Source organism: Epinephelus moara, chromosome 10 (genome assembly GCF_006386435.1).
Source record: "Epinephelus moara isolate mb chromosome 10, YSFRI_EMoa_1.0, whole genome shotgun sequence".
Lineage (NCBI taxonomy): Eukaryota > Metazoa > Chordata > Actinopteri > Perciformes > Serranidae > Epinephelus > Epinephelus moara.
The window spans coordinates 26,837,061-26,856,207 of NC_065515.1; the positions used below are offsets into that span (position 1 = coordinate 26,837,061).

The 19,147-nt window shown below is 40.0% G+C and overlaps 1 protein-coding gene across 2 annotated transcripts in view; it reads right to left on the reverse strand.

Annotated features, from left to right (window-relative positions):
- LOC126396746 (collagen alpha-1(XXIV) chain) overlaps window positions 1-19,147 on the reverse strand; it is a 115,334-nt gene that overhangs the window by 3,764 nt on the left and 92,423 nt on the right. For both annotated transcript variants that reach the window (XM_050055027.1, XM_050055026.1), the window contains exons 36-55: window positions 18,459-18,512; window positions 18,023-18,130; window positions 17,187-17,240; window positions 16,799-16,906; window positions 15,416-15,469; window positions 14,463-14,516; window positions 14,264-14,320; window positions 13,170-13,223; window positions 11,926-11,979; window positions 11,337-11,390; window positions 8,803-8,856; window positions 8,094-8,201; window positions 4,831-4,938; window positions 4,613-4,720; window positions 3,304-3,357; window positions 2,871-2,933; window positions 2,543-2,596; window positions 2,333-2,368; window positions 1,267-1,302; window positions 314-340 (exon numbers count right to left, since the gene is read on the reverse strand). In XM_050055027.1, the coding sequence (XP_049910984.1) occupies window positions 314-340; window positions 1,267-1,302; window positions 2,333-2,368; window positions 2,543-2,596; window positions 2,871-2,933; window positions 3,304-3,357; window positions 4,613-4,720; window positions 4,831-4,938; window positions 8,094-8,201; window positions 8,803-8,856; window positions 11,337-11,390; window positions 11,926-11,979; window positions 13,170-13,223; window positions 14,264-14,320; window positions 14,463-14,516; window positions 15,416-15,469; window positions 16,799-16,906; window positions 17,187-17,240; window positions 18,023-18,130; window positions 18,459-18,512 (1,299 nt within the window). The remainder of the gene's footprint in view (window positions 1-313; window positions 341-1,266; window positions 1,303-2,332; window positions 2,369-2,542; window positions 2,597-2,870; window positions 2,934-3,303; window positions 3,358-4,612; window positions 4,721-4,830; window positions 4,939-8,093; window positions 8,202-8,802; window positions 8,857-11,336; window positions 11,391-11,925; window positions 11,980-13,169; window positions 13,224-14,263; window positions 14,321-14,462; window positions 14,517-15,415; window positions 15,470-16,798; window positions 16,907-17,186; window positions 17,241-18,022; window positions 18,131-18,458; window positions 18,513-19,147) is intronic.

The following is a 19,147-nucleotide window of genomic DNA, read 5'->3' on the forward strand; positions in this document are numbered from 1 at the left end:
CCGGGAACCCTCTTGCTGTGAGGCGACAATGCTAACGAATACATCACCGTGCTGCCTGCTCCTGTAATGTTTATTTAAAAATAAATAAAACAAAAAGTATATTGATGTGTTTGTCATTGAAAATCTACAATAAAATCTGAATGAACAAAAGTAAAATATATATTTTTTAAAATCAATGACCCAAGAGTTGGACAATTGTCCCTGAACCTTTATGGCCCAAACCTTATGTCTTTTACATGAAACTCAACACAGGACTCATTCAACAGTAGCTGATTCTGTCTATCTGTCTATTTTATTGATGGAAAGCACTTACTGTTGGACCTGGAGCACCAGGGGGTCCCTAAAGGCAGAAGAGAGAAGAAGACAAAATGAGTAACAGTGAAAAATGAGCCCACTGCGGCTGGTGTCAGTTCACTTTCTAGTAATCCATGTCTGATACATTATAGATGGATGTTTAAGTGGGCAAACAGTAGGGCTGGGTATAGGTACTCCATACCTTTAAGGTATCGACAGAAATGGGCAAGTACCAAGTAGTATTGAAACTACAACATTTTGGTCCAGGCTGCTCCAACCAGCCAGCACAAGACCAGCGAAAGCAAGCACACACACATGAACGCGGTACCCATGTCTCACTGTCTCGCGCGAGCTAGCTCCGTTGTGTTTGATAACATTGTTGAACGCAAACAGAAGTGACGCCCAACGGTGCTTAGCGTGCCTTTAAGCCCAGTTCAGACCAATGATTCACAATGAGACAAAACCGTTTTAGAATGTTGCAGAGAAAAGTTGCAGCAGTGTGAACATTCATATTTTAAGAAGCTACAAATATCAACTACAAAATGAGCCCAAAAAGCTGGAAATCAGAACAGAAGTACAGAGAGTTGTTCCACAGACATGATACATTTCTTCATTTAGTTGCATTGGTGTAAACCGTCAGGTTTTCAGAAAGTCGCAGAATGACGCATTGCAAGTAGCTGCCTGTTTCAACTTGTCTCTTTGCAAATCTCTGGTCTGAACTGAGCTTTAATCTTCGTATTTCAATATGTATAAAGAAAGCATTTGACATCTGAGATTGTTTATATGGCGATGCCACCAGTCATCCCAAAGTGTCCTCTTTCCAGAGTTTCTAAACATCCTTGCCCAAACTTAATATGTCTGCCTGCACTAAAGCTCATCTTTACGCATCATAATTAGAAATTTTACAGAACTTCATTGTTACATAGCATGTTTAGTATAAAGCTGAAATGTGATAATTAAATTAACACTTACTCTAGGTCCTGGACTTCCCTGTGGTCCTTGAGGCCCCTGAAAGTGTGAGATAGAAAATTTAACATGGCTAAAATGATGTATTAATCATGTATTCTGATCGTCCTGTTTGCTCTGGAGAGCCTAAGACTGTACTGTGGCAGCCAATGTGAATATTCTTAAACCCTACATGAATACCACATTACCAGTTGCGGGCTTTAAAAAGAATGTGTATTGAATTACTGACATACAGTGAGCAGAGTGGACTTATGAGGAGCAACTGCAGAACCATAATTCATTATCTCCCTTCACTTTTGTCAGTGATGCTGGGAGGAATAGTAGCAGGAATTGGACATGCTGACTGTTCTATTGCAGCTACTTTGAGCAGCTGGGCTCATGTGGTTTCAGGTAGCTCACGTCAATATGTGAGAGCATGCACATATTTGACATCATCAATGTTTGAGAAAAGGCTATAATAAACGGGCCATTGTGCCCACAGTCTGCTTGTGTGTGGTAGTGTAAACTGCAGAAGCATTTAGGCTACACTGAGAATCTTACTACAGTTTACATTACAGAGTGGGAGCAGGGATATATAAGTGAATATGGGGATTGCACTGCGGTTTGCCATGCTAACATTTTGACAAGGCATTTCCTCGACAGTGTTTACACAAGAGGGTCTGAGAGTACTGTAGGGCCCCACAGCGAGCTCCGGGAGACAGTGAAAACAGTTACTTTCAATATGACTCAGCCATACCGATATGCTGTCACATAAGGACGGTCGTATAAACACAACTAGCACTGAACCCCAGCTAGCTTTCAGGCATCTTTAAACACAGCCTTTGTCATCTACAGTAGTTCTTTTTTTTTTTTTTTTTTTAACACCAACAATCTGCTCTGAGGTGGCGCCATGAGAACTGGCTCAACAAGGCCTTTTTCTGTGAGGAATTTTCAAGTCCGACTCTTCAGTGAAGTATAATCATGATATAATAACATGTTATATCGGCATGTAATCATATGTAATACAAATCATTATCATACTCAGTCTGACAGAGTTTTCAGTGTTTGGTTACTGGTTTGAATCACATCTTACCATTTCGCCACTGCTTCCTTTCGGACCCCTTGGCCCCTGTAGAAAAAATACGTAACAACATAAAAACATTTACAGCATTGTATCCCACTCTTTATTAACTTTAATAAGCATACTGCCAGATATTACACTGTTTTTTAATTAAATGTTTAAGAATATCTCTCCTCTATTCTAAACACACACACACACACACGCGCGCACACAGAAACCTACAGGTTTTCCCACTGGGCCCATCATTCCTTCAGGGCCTACAGGTCCAGTGAATCCCTAAAACAAACAGCAGGGTTGAGGGTAAATAAACATGTGTGTCTGAATTGACATGTTCCCAAAAGTGAAACTGCTGACAAGGTTGTGACAACGTATCCCATTAGGACTTCAGAGTGTCTTAAGAGATGGCAACAGAAAGCATGTGTTCTTCACAGAGTTTGCGTATTTCAGGATTTTGTATTCTTATCAGTACCATTCAACTAATGGCATCGGAATCTCAGCAGTAATGAAAGCACTGTGATGTGTCAACTGTTTTAATTTCTATTAAACTTACCAGAGTGCCCAAAGGACCTTTCGGGCCAGGGAAGCCTCTAAATCCTCCATCACCATTTGGCCCCTGTTTGAAGGAAAAAGAGGTCATTCCCTGTGTGTCATTATACAGGGACAATCTGCTCGAGGTAGTGTTGACAAAAATATTGATTTTACGATACATAACAATTCTGAATATTTGAAATGGTTTCAATACTTAATTTTTTAACTGATACACTTTCTCACTATCTCTAATTGTTAATGTTTACTACAATCATTCTGATGTTCTCTGTTACTAACCAAGAAAAGAAAAGTTGTCGTTGTGATGTTGTGGCTTCGTTATATTGATCTTTAATAAAAAATGTTATGCCCTCAATGTCAAGTTTTCTTTGTGGTATCAAAAATGGTATTGTATTGATGTTCTTGTATCAAAGTTCCTGTATTGTGACAACACTTACCGCCGGCCCTGGAAAGCCCTGTAAACCAACCATTCCCGGATCTCCAGGTTCCCCCTATAGGCAGAAAAGACAATCACATCACAGCTACAGAGGAGCTTTGCTTTTTACACACTGTCACTGTCATGTGTAGTATGCATTTGACAAACACATTACATCATAAGTAAGAGTATACTGTGTGTGAGAGTGTGTGTGTGTCTGTGTTAGTGATGGTGTAATTTTAAAATCCCATTTTATACCTACAGCTCCAGACACAGCGAAAACAAAGTAAATTGGCCTTTTAAAAATGTCCTTTTCTATTTCAAGAGAACTGGGGCACACAGAGGACTTTATTTCTGGATCTACAGTCGCCCCATCCCACATTCACACACCCTCCTGGAAACACACATTGTGAGGTTTGTTGTCTGTACCCTATTCTGTGTCTGAGCACTGTCTGTCGTCCAGGGTGGCAGACACCATGTTTGTACAGCCAGTCATACACATCCTCTAGACAGCTCCGCTTTCGAGCCAGAGACTTTGACCGAGAAACTCTATTCACTGAAAAGTGTAAAGGGATCTGACCCAAGGGCCCAAGTCTGCTCTCTGTTTCACCAGCATCAATGGGGGAAACTAGCAGAGAGAGGGGAGAGCGAGGGATTGAATTCTGTTTTTTTTCTTCTTCTTCTTTGAGGAGTTACATAAGTAAAGTGGAGCACCTCTTTTTCGGGTCTCTGGAGGGTGAGGATCTTACATAACTTGGCCTTACCAGGCACAATGTTTCCATTCCTGGCCTCGCCCAGATAATTTGTTACTCTACTCAGGGTGGAAAAGTGTCAGACACACACATTTTTAAACCCACAGATGGGCTACCTGAACCCCTGAAGCTATATTTAGAGAGGCATCAAAAAATGTATATAAGCTTACAAAGCCAACGGGATGGTATCAATTAAAACTGTTAGGACTTCAGCAATACAAAAGGATGTGTTATGTGCAAAGCCATTTTAAAGACCATTAATAAAAAATGTATGAATCTGAGAAACGAACCGTTACATGGAAACATCAGTGGCAGAATAAAGAACAGGTTTCACACAGAATATGACAATGAAAAGGATGTTCACTAAAAAAGATGAACGTCTCATCTGTGATGCAATAAAAATACTTGTTTCTTTACAAAATATTGGTAATGTGATTCCAGTATATTTCAGTGCCACTGAAATAAGGAGTGTCGGGCATATTTTGATGGTTATCAGAATATTACCGTGAATCACAATTATTATAGCCAGGATAATTGCGAGATCAAATTTTCATATTGTCATATGCCTAATATACTCACTGGTTGTCCTTTGAGCCCCAGGTCACCTTTCCTGCCCTGGTCACCTGTAGTCCCCTCCAAGCCTTTGAATCCTGAGGGTCCCCTGTCCCCTGGCAGGCCCAGTTCTCCCTGAACAAACAAAGGTCAGGAAATAAAAAAAAGTTAGCACAATTTACGAAAATGTTTCGTAAATTGTGAAATTTATAATACATTAGATCAGTATTTATTATCATTTTCACCTTCTGACCAGGCGGTCCTATTTCTCCAAGTGCTCCAGGAAGTCCGATCTCTCCCCGGGGACCTGGACGTCCAGCAGGTCCCTCTGGTCCCACTGAGCCCCTCTGACCCTGAGTGCACACCAAAGATGGTATCAATAAAATTTGATGTCAAATCAAAATGACAAATAAAGAGTATGGTTATATTCAAATATAGTACTGTTTTCTTTTACACAAGATATAAACAAAAACAACACCCCACTCATGGCGACACGGCTCCAAAAACCTTTCAGGATCATTGAAGGTTAAAAGGTTCATGAAGACTCATAATGGTGGTTGAAAAAAAGCACATGGATAATATGAAGTGGACAGTGAAAATTTGTTTCTTGCATTTAAAGGTTGCTATTAAACAGTGACACTCAAACTTTTGATGGCTGAGCATCCTTGAATGCACCCAAGGGGAAAGTTTTCAACAGTCAATGGCAAGCTTTGTCAAACACAGGCAAAAAAATAAGAGTATGTAATTCATAATGACAATTGATTCATTACTGGAATTCTTTTCAATATTTCACTTCCAATGTTTATTTCAATATCTCCAAATACATTTCCAAATTCATTGTACAGTCATAGCTGTGAACCACAGTGCTGAAGTCTGCTGGTCTTTCATGGTTATAATATTTCTTGACAATGTGCTCCTTGAGTGTACCCATAAAACTGACTGCCTGTCACTGAGTTGTTTTCTCACACCACAGACCACAGCGGTTTCCTGCTCCATCAGCAGCGTGGCGAGGCAGAAGGGAAGGAGTGATATTAGAATAACAGATTGAGTGGGTTGTCGCCTCACAAATGGCTTCTGCTCCTCGATCACTGTGAGGAGAGCAGATAAGTCAGGAACCAGGTTTACTGGGTGAACCCCCGACCTGCAGGTGCTGGGAAGCCCTTGCATAAGAAAAAGCTTAAGGAGACCACTAGACTGACCCCTGTGGCGGTGGACACCAAATATAGAAAGCCAATCTCCCCAGCTCAGTGACTATTTCTCGTCAATAAGTTTGTTTATGTTGGCTTAAAAGATTTGTAGTAGACACACTACACATATTCAAATGAATGGTAGGACTGGCTTTTTTGCTGCAATGCCTTATCCGATGTGAATACAGCCTTAATCATAAGGATTCTTCCTCTGCACACACAACAATCCAAGCTCACAAAACTTTACTTGCTACAAACATAAAATGGTTTGCAACCAAAGCACAGAAATGTTCGGGAGGGGAAAAGCATCTGCATTACAGACAAAATAACTTCTTACTTTTTTTCAGAACAGTCATTGACGTAACAGCTCAGGCATTCTTAATCCTCTATGTCAGCAAACTTAAAATTCAGTGTTTTCCAGGGTTGTTGATACAAACTAGTTTACATCAGAGTCTCCTGATGTAATCAAATGTGAATGCTTCTTCTATTGAACAGCTGACCCAAAAGCACAAACCTCCAGGAAAAAAACAACTTTCTGGTTTCTGAGTTTTTGGTAAAACTTTGTCAGTTTATTTTCACAGGATGATCTCCACTGCATTTCTTTCTTGTTGCTCTATAATACACTGTCCAATAAAGAAGAAATGCTCAAAATCTGTTAAAAACAACAACAACAACAACAACACAAAAACAAAAAACAGTCTTTCCCTAAAACTGTGCAAATGCATCCAACTGGCAAAGTGAATATGAATTAGTATGCATCAGATAATGAGGAAAACGATGAATAAGAAGATTATTGACAATCATTATGGGAATAATGACGAACAAGGACAAAAAAGATTATGCCAGCAGAAGCAGAGGAAAGCCATATTACAGTATCTTTCCCACTATTGGAGGCAAGTAGTTTTAAACTGAAATAGAATTTCCTGCACACCTCTCCTGCTAGGAGAGCCCCCAGGTACTTAAAATTACTTACTAAATTCTCTAGACTACTGAGGCAGACTGTTGGCTATAAATAAACATACATTCACAATTTACAGCAAGTGTATTGTTTTCGAAAATTATACAAGGTTTGTTGTGTGATTTAGGAGCTGTGGAGTTATGGGACTTACTCTGCCAGCGTGAAACCGCATCATTGCACTCAAAGTTTTGGGGGAAAGAAAGAAAAAAAAAAAAACAGTGGCCAAAATTAGACTTAGAAGACTTTTACAAAACAACATTATGTAAATGAAAGCCAGACAGAAAGGACTTTGCTTTCCAACACTTGGCTGAAAGGACAGAGACGTTTCATGCATGAAATCCCGATCCACTCTGGCTGCACGCTTATTTGGATAAACCCACTGTGTCGCAACCAGGAGAATCCAATCAAATCAAACAAGGCATTTAATGATTTGTCAATCTCAGCCGTATGTTTCCGTCTCAAATCTACAGATGGTAGCAGCTGAAAGAAGGCTCTGGGCATTCAGATGCAGTCAAATGAAATGTGCTATTGGGACAATGTGGCACAAGTGAGCATGATGGCTGAATGAGTAGTGAGGTCTATATGGTGTCTCCTGAGGCACTCTAATGCTGCTATAAACAAAAAGCATTCAGCTGATGAAGTGTTTTTTTGTTTGCTGATTGTTTTCACCTGACAGCTTATTCAACCAGTCCACTTTCTATAGGTAATTATAACACAGCTTTATTAATTGTAGACTATATTTAGTCAATCCACAGGGCAATGGAGATTTAATTCATATGTGCCTCTGACATAAATGGAGCAAATGACAAGAGAAATCTGTAAAAGCAAGCTCTTTGCTAGGTAAAGGTGAGGGTGGCCAAGGGGGAAAAGAAATGTAGAGGGTGTATCATTATATTCTCCTAATGCAGACCACAAGTCTGCTATAGAGATTTAGCCATAAGTACAATATAGGTCCTCTTAGAAGTTCAGTTATGTAAGTAAATCTTCTGACTCCTTCTATGACCTACATTTACAGTGCCAAGCAAGGATGTTTTCAGACATAGCATATATCTGGGTTAATATGTGCAGCCACATAGTCAGCTACATAATTTTCATATGTGAACCCAACCTCCAAAGTTCCACTTTGATTCATCACCATTTGGGTGACCCATTTGTGTCTATAATGTTTAACAAAAGTCAAATCCATGAAGCTCAATCATCTCTGTCTTGAAAGACATTATTAATACTCATCAACAAGCTTTGCCTTTTATGTTTAACAAACATATGACTGGCTAAAAGAGCCAACAAATCAAATAACTTACTTAAACCAAATATGCTGGTATTAACAATGCTATACATGATACGTGATATTGTCACTGATTACCTGTCGTCCTTTCTTCCCTGGAAATCCTGGTAAGCCAGTCAGTCCTGGGGGACCATCCAACCCTGGGTAACCCATCAATCCTACGAGTCCAGGTAAACCAATTGGCCCCTGGAAACAGTGACAGTGTCACTCAATCTCAATCTCAGCCTGGGGCATTCACAGACTTATAATGAGCACCATATAACTATTCTTATCACACCGGATTTTTACAGCCTAATTCCTCCAACGAAATATTTGCTCTTGACAAAGAGATGCATTCCTGCAGACCTCAGCCAAAAACTATTTGCCAGGAGTTTTTTTACTTTTGCCAGCACCCAATTACAGATTGATAAAGTTTGCCAGTTAAGTTTGCCAGTTACAGACTGAAATGTTTAGACATCTAAAGGAAACAGGACACTGTTGCAGCTGATATTCTATGGCAAACACTGGCGCATTACATAAACTAATAATGGAGAGCAGCTAAGGCGTTCTAAGTTATGTGATCTTTTCATTATCTCTGTTGCCTTCTCCTTCCTTTTTGTCTATGCAGTAGTGGTAACCATTTTTAAACATGCAATACTTTGATGATGCTGAAGGTACTGAGCTGTGTCCCCCATGCCAAGCTGTATCATCACACAGATAATCACAGGGGAACATGCTCTTAATTGTGATACTGCTACTGTCTCTCTCAACCACACATTTGGTTGAAGTGAATTGATACTGTACTCACTTCGATGCCAGGAGCTCCACTCAGCCCTCTCGCACCTTTCTTTCCTGCTGAGCCCTGGTTAAACAAACACAAGAGCAATAAAGCATACATGAGCATTCACAAAAACACACAAGATAAAATATCTTACCTGCCTCTCAATGAAGAACAGAAATTCTAAAGACCACATCTTATATAAGTTTTATGGAGAACTCAAGTTCAGGACTGTTTCTATACTTTGCTTCAGACAGTCAAAGAAATATACTTAATTCCTAAAGGGACAGTTCACCCCAAAATCAACATTATATATTTTTCCTCTTACCTGCGGTGCTATTTATCAGCCTAGATTGTTTTGGTGTAAATTGTCAAGTGTTGGAGATATCAGCCGTAAAGATGTCTGCCTTCTCTTAAATATAATGGACCACGATGGCACTCAACTTATGGTGTGACAAAAATAAATATAATAAATAAATTGGAAAAACTCAACAGCAGAGATCATGATCTGGTTTCTTAAAATATTCCATAGACCATGTTGTGAGCAGTTTCATATAGGGACTATTTTCTTTCTACTGAACTACACCCGCCAACTGTGTCACCTTGCAGAAGGAAGTGTGCATCTTTTCATGGACCAGAGGCTCATACCTGTGCCAGTGCAAGATGTGATGTAAACAATAATGGCGTCCTCCTTGACTGAGCTGTAACGTTAGCTGGCTCAGTGGTGCCAGGTGAGCTAGCAGAAGATGCATGCTCCCTTCTGCACGGTCATACGGTTAGTGGGTGTAGTGCGGTAGATAGAAAATAGTTCCTGCATGAAACTGCTCACAGCAAGGTCTGTGGATTATCTTGAGTAACTGCATCATGATTTCTGGAAAAATACATTGCTGCTGAGTTTTTCAAATGTGTTTTGGTGCTTTGAGCACCACAAGCCAAGTGCCATCTAGTTCCATTATATTTGAGAGAAGGCAGACATCTCTACAGCCGATATCTCCTACACTCGTCAACTCACACCAGAACAATCTAGATTGATATACAGTACTACAGGTAAGAGTAAAAGTATGTTTTTTGGGATTTTGCAGTGAACTGTCTTTTTACATGTATATTTCACACCTCAAATGGCATTACTTTAAATCAGATTGAAGTGTCGAAGTGAAATATATGGCACAACACTAACAAGCAAGCCTTCACTGCTTTGTTAAAAAAAAAAAAAAAAAACCCAGCATATTCAAGATTATGCTATCATGCTTCGTTACATAAACTTTATAAACTCATACTATACTTAGAATAATCAGACTTTCCTTGGAAAGCTTTTGAAATCTTTTTGCTTTTCATGTTTCCTCTCTAGGCCTGATACAGTCACATATGTACAGTGTGTATAGTCTAAGAGAGATATCCCTCAAGGGATGTTTTACCAAAGCCACAAATTTGACACAGAAATACAGCATATCCCAAAAGTTTCCACTGTTTCCTGGCAGACTGTAAAATCATCTATATTTCCTAACACATGGGTCTATATGTTGCATGTGACAACATTGCTTAAGCTCAGTTTAAACTCAAGCCAAGTTAAGTTAATCAACAGAAATACTCCCATACTATTTGAACTGGTTATATAATCACTTACATACAAGCTGTTTCACACGTGTAAGAAAGTCAGTGGTATCTAGAAACCTGTGAATATTTCAACTCTAAAAATGCTGTGTGGAACTTGATCAAGGAGGCTTTAGACTGTTTCACAGGGGAACTGAATTTATGTAACCAGAAGGCCTGAGACAAGATTGAGAACTCAGAAGAACCTGACAGCTAAGAAAGCAAAAACCTATCAATTTAGGACAGCTAGTTTTAGGATATTTGCTTTGATGCCAGCTGCCTGAATTTAGGCTGTTTTCTAAAGCTATTTAATGATTGGAAGAACAAAGGTAAATTATCTTCAAATCTATCAAAACATCACTAAAAAGACAACTCAGATGAGCAGAATTCAGCAGTCAGGGTGACCATGAAAACTTGCTGTATTTCCATAGCTGCATTCCACTCATCATTCTGTAGACCAAAGCCTATTTCTACCACCTGGTTTCTGATAGCAGAGAGGGAAGCTGAATTTTTGCCTCTTATGCTTTGCTACAATTCCACCACAGCTGGAATGAAATCATCAACCACAGAGGATTGGCCCCAAAAAACAGCTCAAAGTATTACTTGCATGCTCATCTAGTAACAGGTGAAAAAAAATGGTGCTTTTGCCAAATGTTTGTGGTTGGTCTTTCATTCTGACAGCAAACAGAAAAATTTTCATTTATCCAAAGCGTCATTTATAAAGCCAGCCCAACTAATCAAACCCAACCCTGCTGGCAGTTGCTGAACAGGGCTGCGTTAATAAATGTACTGGCTTTGTTAAGAATAAACCCTGAATCAGTGCAAAAACAGCAGCCTATAGAAACAATCTGATGCTGAAACCATCTTATTTTCAGGAAGGAGACCACGTGTAATCACACTATCACACTCTTTACTTTATACTGAATGAAACAATGTACGTGATTTTCCTGCTATGGGGATTTGCATGGACCCACCGGAGCTCCCATCTCTCCTTTTGGGCCTGATTCTCCAGGGAGGCCTGGTGATCCCTGAACAGAGAAAAACAAACACAAACAATAACACGGATATGTTACATAAATCCATGCTTTGTTTATATGATAATCTCTGGAAATAATGCAAATAAAATGGAATCAGGAAAACAACATTATTAAGGATGACAAGCTTGTCAAATCATTTACAGTAATAGGATGAACAGAATAACACTTTATGCTGCTTCTTAATCTGAGTCCGTCCATTGTGGACACACCATGAAGCCAAATAGCATTCTTAGCTCATAATCCCCCTCATAATCCCTCAGATTTAAATGACTCTATAACCTACTCTTGTGTCACCCTTAGGCAAAACACATTTAATATATTTCACGTTAGCCCCTCTAATGTTAAGGCTGTAAGAACAGCGCAATTTCAAGTATTTTATTTTGTTCAGTCCATCAATTTCAATCATTTTACATCACTGTTTCATGTGCTTCACCGATGGTACAATACCACCGCTATGGTGATTTGAATGCATGTTCCAAAAGTGTGTCAAAGCCAGCTGTTGTACTACAGACATTGACTGACTTACGGGTGGGCCTTGTGGTCCAACAGCTCCACGAGGTCCAATGACACCAATGTGACCCTGAAACACATTGTAATGTATAATTACAGTTTCTCTCTGATTCTCGATCTATGTCAGGTCTCAAATGTGTAAGAGACCTCACATGTGAATGTCATCTCCCAATTCTAACTACAGGATGAACATCATGCCCAAAGCCATGTTAAATGCATTGTCTTAAGCAACGTTTCCATGTGCAGTAAAGAAAATCGCTCAATTACAGGCTCCATAGCATGAATAGCATAGTTTCTAAGCCAGGTTTATTGTATGTATATTATCATGACAGGTGGCTCTTACTAAACAGGATCCATAAATTCTGCACTCAAATGAATAACAATGAATGCCAAGAGGGACCTATTAGGGTTTTCAATGGAAATCTGGGGAATGATGACACAACTGCCAAACCAACCATTAGTTTTTATGACTATGATCCTAGGTTGGAACTGAAAATAGGTCAAGGATTATCACTGGTGATTCGTCGCAGGAACCTACAACAGTTACACAACTGTTACCCAACAATTTGGGGCCATCAGATACAATACTTAATGACTTAAAAGTGTCATACGAAAGATGCAGTAAAACTAATTCTACTGTCATCAGGCACACAAGTAGATACATAAAGAGTTTCTCTATATTAGGAAATACGCAAGGTCTTAAGAGGGTCTGGCACAATTCTACTGATTTTAAAAAGGATGATGGGAGATCTAATGCATCTTGGTAATTTTCTAAAATAATAATTGTCCTAATTAGAACAAACAAGAATATACGGAGAAATATGGGGATAACACATTTGGGAAGTGAAGACATAAACTGTGTACTGTTATCATCAGCTAAATCAAACTGTTTTTGTATTTTTCTGTTCAAAATGTTGTAGCTGCAGACCACATTTGCAGACCCACTCACAGCCTAACAAAAACACCAACTGTTCAAAATAGAGTAACCCATATACCAACTTGCTTGCACCGTGAATGTGTGGTGTACTTCTTGAGAATCCTGATCCTGAGAGGCAAGAAGTGACAAAAACACCAGATTTCCGCAGCCTTATTGCTGGGAATGTGGTAATCCTCCCCAACATGTGTGGTCTGCCCTTACAGTAACTGAGCGGAGCAGTTTTCAATGAGGCGCCAAAAGCATATGAACAACAATCCAGTAGACACGCACACGGAGTGGTGACTGTGTGATATGTCTGATGTTGATTTAATGGTTTTGTCTACCTGATATCCTTCATCCCCTGGCTCTCCACGCTCCCCTCGTTCTCCCGGGGCCCCCTGTGTAGACACAGATGCACGCACATGAACACACATACTGTACGTGCATGCCTTCGTTTATACCCACAAAGCTTCAATTGAGCCCTACCGCTACTTAAAAACAGAGTTGCTTCTCAGGCCAACACACATGAAACATATTGAGTCGATGTGACCTATGAGTCTGGATCTTTACTGGAGTCAAATGGAAAGGCGTAATTTCACCTTGAACCTTTACTTTCAGCTAATCCTGGTCGGGCCTTTAGGGAGACACAGGCTACCATTGTACAGCTCATGGTATGTACTCCAACACTGCGCCAACTTGATAATCCAATACTACTCATACTGTATGGTACGTTGCTATCTACACCTGTGTAGACTTCCAGTAACCCTGATTGTTCACGCTATGTTGGCCCCTCTCAGTGGTCACGTCCATGGTTGAGAAATGTGTCTCAAAGTGCATAAGAGCCATGGTACTGAAGAAATGTGAGCTTTCCCAAGCTGCTAAGACTCTTTGATATGTCCTGATCCTCTTTTGATATTAAGAATGACTTTGTTTCCTTGGGTGCAGAATCCTTGAGGTAACTTAGGGTGAGCAATGGCCCTCACTGAAGCTCTTGTCCTTGTCAAAGACACAAATGTTCGTATAAATGCACAGTATTGAAGCCTGTTCCAGTTTTAACAATAGAGCATTTGTGTTAAGTGCTGTGGCGAGACCTCTATTTTCATTATGGGTGAATTTAAGAACACAAACAAAGCTAAGATTAAGATTAACCCAGATGTGTAAAAACCCTTGTCGGACATTTTTAGCTTGTTCATACTCCTGCCATGAAGGAGTTCATAGCCTGCAATGAACAGAAAAGATCTGAGCCACACAGGTTGATAATCATGGTCCATGTGCTTGACAGAACAGAAACACTGATACATTGTCAGTCTGGTGGGATGAAAATATGAGTGTACGTGGTGCTAAAATCAGGCGGATTAACTATTTAAATGGCTTGGACCAAACAGAGCGAGAAGTGTTAGGGATCAGAAAGGAGAGTTTTAAGGAAAGCAAGACCTACTGGTTCACCTAAGGGCCCTGGCAGTCCTGGGGTCTTATTGTCCTCGCCTGGATAACCCTGGAATGTAGTGAACACACACACAATCATGTATGCAGACATCAGAATTTGCAACCAGACAGTAAATTGAAGTACAATTCACCAAAAAAACCTAAACACTGAAATAATTATATTTCACACACTATTTCAGGTATCATGTTACCTTTTCACCTTTAGGCCCTGGTGGTCCAATAGGCCCAGGCTTGCCAGGGTGACCCTAAAAAAAAAAAAAAAAAAAAAAAAAAAAAAAAAAGAAAGCTGATTAGTCTAGCTAACCAAGCTGCCATACTTCTACTGGCTACAGCATGTTTCTTGGAGAAACAGAGTTCTGCTGTCAGCATATTAAACAGAACTGTTTAATATAAACACAAGTCTTTGTAGAGAAGCTCTTACATTCTGTCACTTGAGGATTTGGTTTTTGGCTCAGACTCAGAAATCAGTCAGCAACCTGAGTCAAGTGTGACTGAGTTTGAGAGCCTCCATACACACCCATACACATTCATGAAAAGGGACAAAATGAACTTGAGGTGCCCTGTTCAAGTTATGCAACCTAAACCCACTGATGTTGGCACTGACCGGGCTGTGGAGTCGCCTGGAAAAATTCTCTTGTAGACTTCACCATGTTCAATTCCATTGCTTGTCTTTGCTCTTGTGGTTATTTGTGTGGTGTTTTTCCCCCTGGTATTTCGCATTCATTGAATAATTAACAGTAAAAAGAAATAGGAAATATAAGAATGGCAGGGATGATGTGTCTTCCACCAGACTTAAACTGAGGATGTCTGCAGCACATTGGCCAAAAGCTATGTCGAGATATGTATCTGAAGCTTGGATGTAGTTCCTCTAAGCAGGATTAAGTTTGATGGATAAACCTCATTAGTTTAGTTTTACTTTCCATGTGCTAGATTTGGAGGACTCCCAGATTTTCTAAAAAGTTATCTAGATAATTTAGTAATCTCTCTCTCTAAAATATGTCACCAAATAAGTGTGAGCTTAGTGGGATATGCTGAGCCAAAACTCAGACCAGTCAGGGTTTACAAAACTATCCAGTAAGAACTGTAGAGTACGCATGTGTATATTGGTGAATTGTTCTTGTAAATCTAGATAGGAGATACTCACTGTGTATCCTGCCAGTCCTGGTTGCCCCTCTATCCCCATAACTCCAGGCTGACCCTGGAAGTAATGCAGAAAATGCACACAAAATAAGACAGTGAATCAGTCCTAGCTGCGTTTGTTTTGCTGGATCAGCTAAATATAACCTTGGCCTCAAACAGACACAAATGCAAACTGAATCCTGTGCCTAGAGTTGTTTTACGGCAGGGATATAAATCTTTTTCTCCACAGCTATCACAACACGGTCTTAGTGGTTTTGCTGAGAAGGGAGCTGCCTTCCCCTGTAAAGAAGAAAAGAATGGGTGCTTTCCTCTTGGCTTTTCCTGTCTTCTCTTGCTCTCTCTCAGGCCTGGAACAAAGATGGGCATTTGATGCTTTCCCCTCAAAAACTCTTAAAAAAAATGATACAGCTTTTTGTCATAGTGTACAATCAGAAACCTTCTAACTACAATTCACAAAAAAGGGGGATTTATTAATGTGCAATTAAATTATATTTAGTACTAGGTATAATTCAATGCAAAATTATATATTGAGTATAAGGGCAATTTTGAGAAATACTTTACTTTTTACATAAATCTAATTGGCTCCATTTTTTTTTTTTTTTTTTTTCACACATAGCTCCTAATAACAAAATATGATGTCTTGCTATATTTTGAACTACTTGAGAACAGAAAACAACCAGCACTGGGGCTGCAGCATTCCCTGAGTTAACTCCCTACACATTAAACACACTAATAATACATGCATGTACTCGATCTGAGTACATGCATGAGATCAAAAAGGGAGAAATGTATATGTTATATTTTTCAGTTTCACAATGGCGCCCCAAATGTTTTTCTTAATTCAACAGCAACCAGCTACACAGTACAAGAGCCACAGACTTTGAACATCAACCCATCTTAGCTATTCTGATAAAGTCTCCCTCTTATCGAACTCACAAGGATCAACACACGTCAGTTTGCAGGCTAGATAGCTAGTTACCGAACCATTAACCAGCTTGTAAATGTACCTACATGTCACGTCACTTTAGTCCAGTAACATGCTGGTGTGGTCCTTACTTTTACACACACTAACATCATGCTGTCAGCCCATGGCATGTAAGCTACAGCCAGTCTTGTTCACTCTGTCTCTCCTTCCCTACGGTGCAACCCAGCACTCTGGCAGCCTGCCAGCTACTGTCAATTAAACTCCGACACCAACACGTCAAAAAGTAGCATTTCTAATATTTTCTCAGACCTTTTTTCTTCCTTTTAACAATAAAAAAACATTAACAATACATTTAAAAAGATATTGACATTATTTTGAACTAAAAGGGGATTACTGAACTTGATTTCAGTCTGATTCAGATTCTTCTAACTGAGAGGAAAGAAAGGAAGAACGGGAACTAACTGGTGTGCCTCGGGTCCCCCTGGCACCTTTAAGCCCAGGCTCGCCTGGCTGGCCGATGTCTCCTCGTGCGCCAATCTCACCAGCAAGACCTGGAGGACCTCTCTCTCCCTGGAAAGAGACAGAATGTGACTAGGACATAAGAAATAGCAACACTGACAAAAAGCAAGTATGGAGAATATCCTCTAAATTAAAAGTCAGCATTCAGGCCCTTTTGACAGCAGGAACCACCCCTTCTGTGTAACTTACCTTCAGCAAGAAAACAACTAGCTCTAAAGGCTATTTGTCTTTAATGCAGGTTGCAGTTACTTGCCCTGTGTCCTCTTGCTTCCCGCTGTTTCACTGTGAAAACATACTTAAGAGGGAAAGTGGTGATGAACCAGGTTCTTACCTTCTTTCCATGCCGTCCTCTGTTCCCTTGGGGCCCTGGTTTTCCCTCCGGCCCCTGTAGCAGGACACCCATTAAAGGATTAGTACAGACACTATATACCTATTCTGCAATTAGAGGCATTAATAACCGCATCTGATGATTTATAAACACCAACCTACAGATTCTGATATTAAAGTTTCTTCCCCAGAAATTCCCAGATTTTGTTCCCAGATGTTGTAGCATGTTGCCCGCAATGCCATTCAAAACTTTTACCAAATTTGTCTGTTTACAGTACTGCTTTCTCAGAGCTTTGTATGTGTGCCCTGAAGCCACCTTCCTTCCTGACACCTGTGACCTTCCTGCCCCCTTTAAATAAATCTGGATCTGTATCTCAAAACAAACAAACAAACAAACACTTAGAGGAGCATTTGAGTGACATCTGTCCTGCATTCACACTCTATAAAATAGTGCCCTTTACTACCCAAATAGCAAAAAGGCTTTGTTGAAGAGAAGGCTGACCCCTACTGGGACACAAAGGAAATATTTGGTTCAGAGTACTTTTGTAATCTGCTCTGTTAGTTAAAGGTATCTAAAATTCTGTAGGTGTGACTTATTTTGCCACGTTCCATCAGCTGTATGCTTACATTGAAAAACTAGAGGATTTATCTTTCCTGTCACAAACTGAATCTACCAGATCTTTTATTCAAATCTACATTTTACATTATCTTCACGCAAGTGCGTCTTTTCTGAGTCAATCAGAATGTCAATAAAGGCAGCAACTTCTGTTACTTGCCCCCAAAGGTTATTTTAATAAAATTGTTGTACCTGGCCAGTTTGGAAACATTAAATAAACTTACACGGAAGCCCTGTTTCCCAGGCTCTCCGGGTGGTCCTGGGGGCCCAGGGTCTCCTTCTATTCCTTTGTCCCCTGGCTCTCCGATTGGCCCACGCTCACCAGGCTCACCCTGACAGTGTGAGGGACACAGAGAAAGAGAGGCAGACAACCAGGGAAAACAGTTAAATTATAATTTAGTAAGACTGAAACGACCAACCAAGAGAGGTCAATAGGTCAGACAACCTGAGGTGTACAGACACTGAGACAAAGCTTTAGTGAAATACTTATATTTTCATCATTTTCATTAGACCTTTTAACCCATTTAAATCTAGTGTGAAATTAAGTGGATCTGGTGTTCTTACTGTATTGTGGTTTATTCAGTATATGACTTGAATTAACTTTTTTAAAATTCTGAACTATTCTCTTTGACGAACCAAAACAAATGTTGCAATGTTTACCTTGGCTCCATCTTTTCCTTGTGGGCCGTCTTCACCAGGGGGACCGGGAAGACCCTATAAACACATCAATATTTACAACAAAATCTCTTCAATGTTGAAAAAAGTGACACATCAACTGTGAGAACTGTGACATATTTTCTCTGTAATGGCAGATTCTGTGTGTGGAGCATCCCCAGTAACAGGAACACTGTTTCTGTAAGAGCCTTTGCTGATGATGTTAGGATCTCAAATCCTGAGCCAAATACAGTAGGGCTGTCAATCTTCCCCCAAAATCAGATTAGAATTTTTAATGTTCTTTATGTTAAAAATTCGAATAATATTCGAATGTTTCCTTGGTATAGGCTATAGCCTAGGCCTACCACCGCATTTTTATATTTTTTGTGTTATAATGACGTTATTTTAATATTTTGCATCACATGCAAAAGTGAGCATCTCCGGCTTGTCAGCGCAGCGGTGTCTGTCCCGACCCACCTGCGCAGCCGGAGATGTGTTGCTCCTCCTCACTTCAAGTCGCTGTCATTAACTTTTAACCTGCAAAGGCGGCAGTGCCGCAACATTGTAGGAATTTATGAAAGCCCTTGTGAACATTTCAATAGTTAAAACAATATTTATTTGCAATTACTCTATTGAACGACCCCAAAGCATGCGCAAACAGGCTGTGTCACTTCAGATTAAAGAGATGCGCCCTG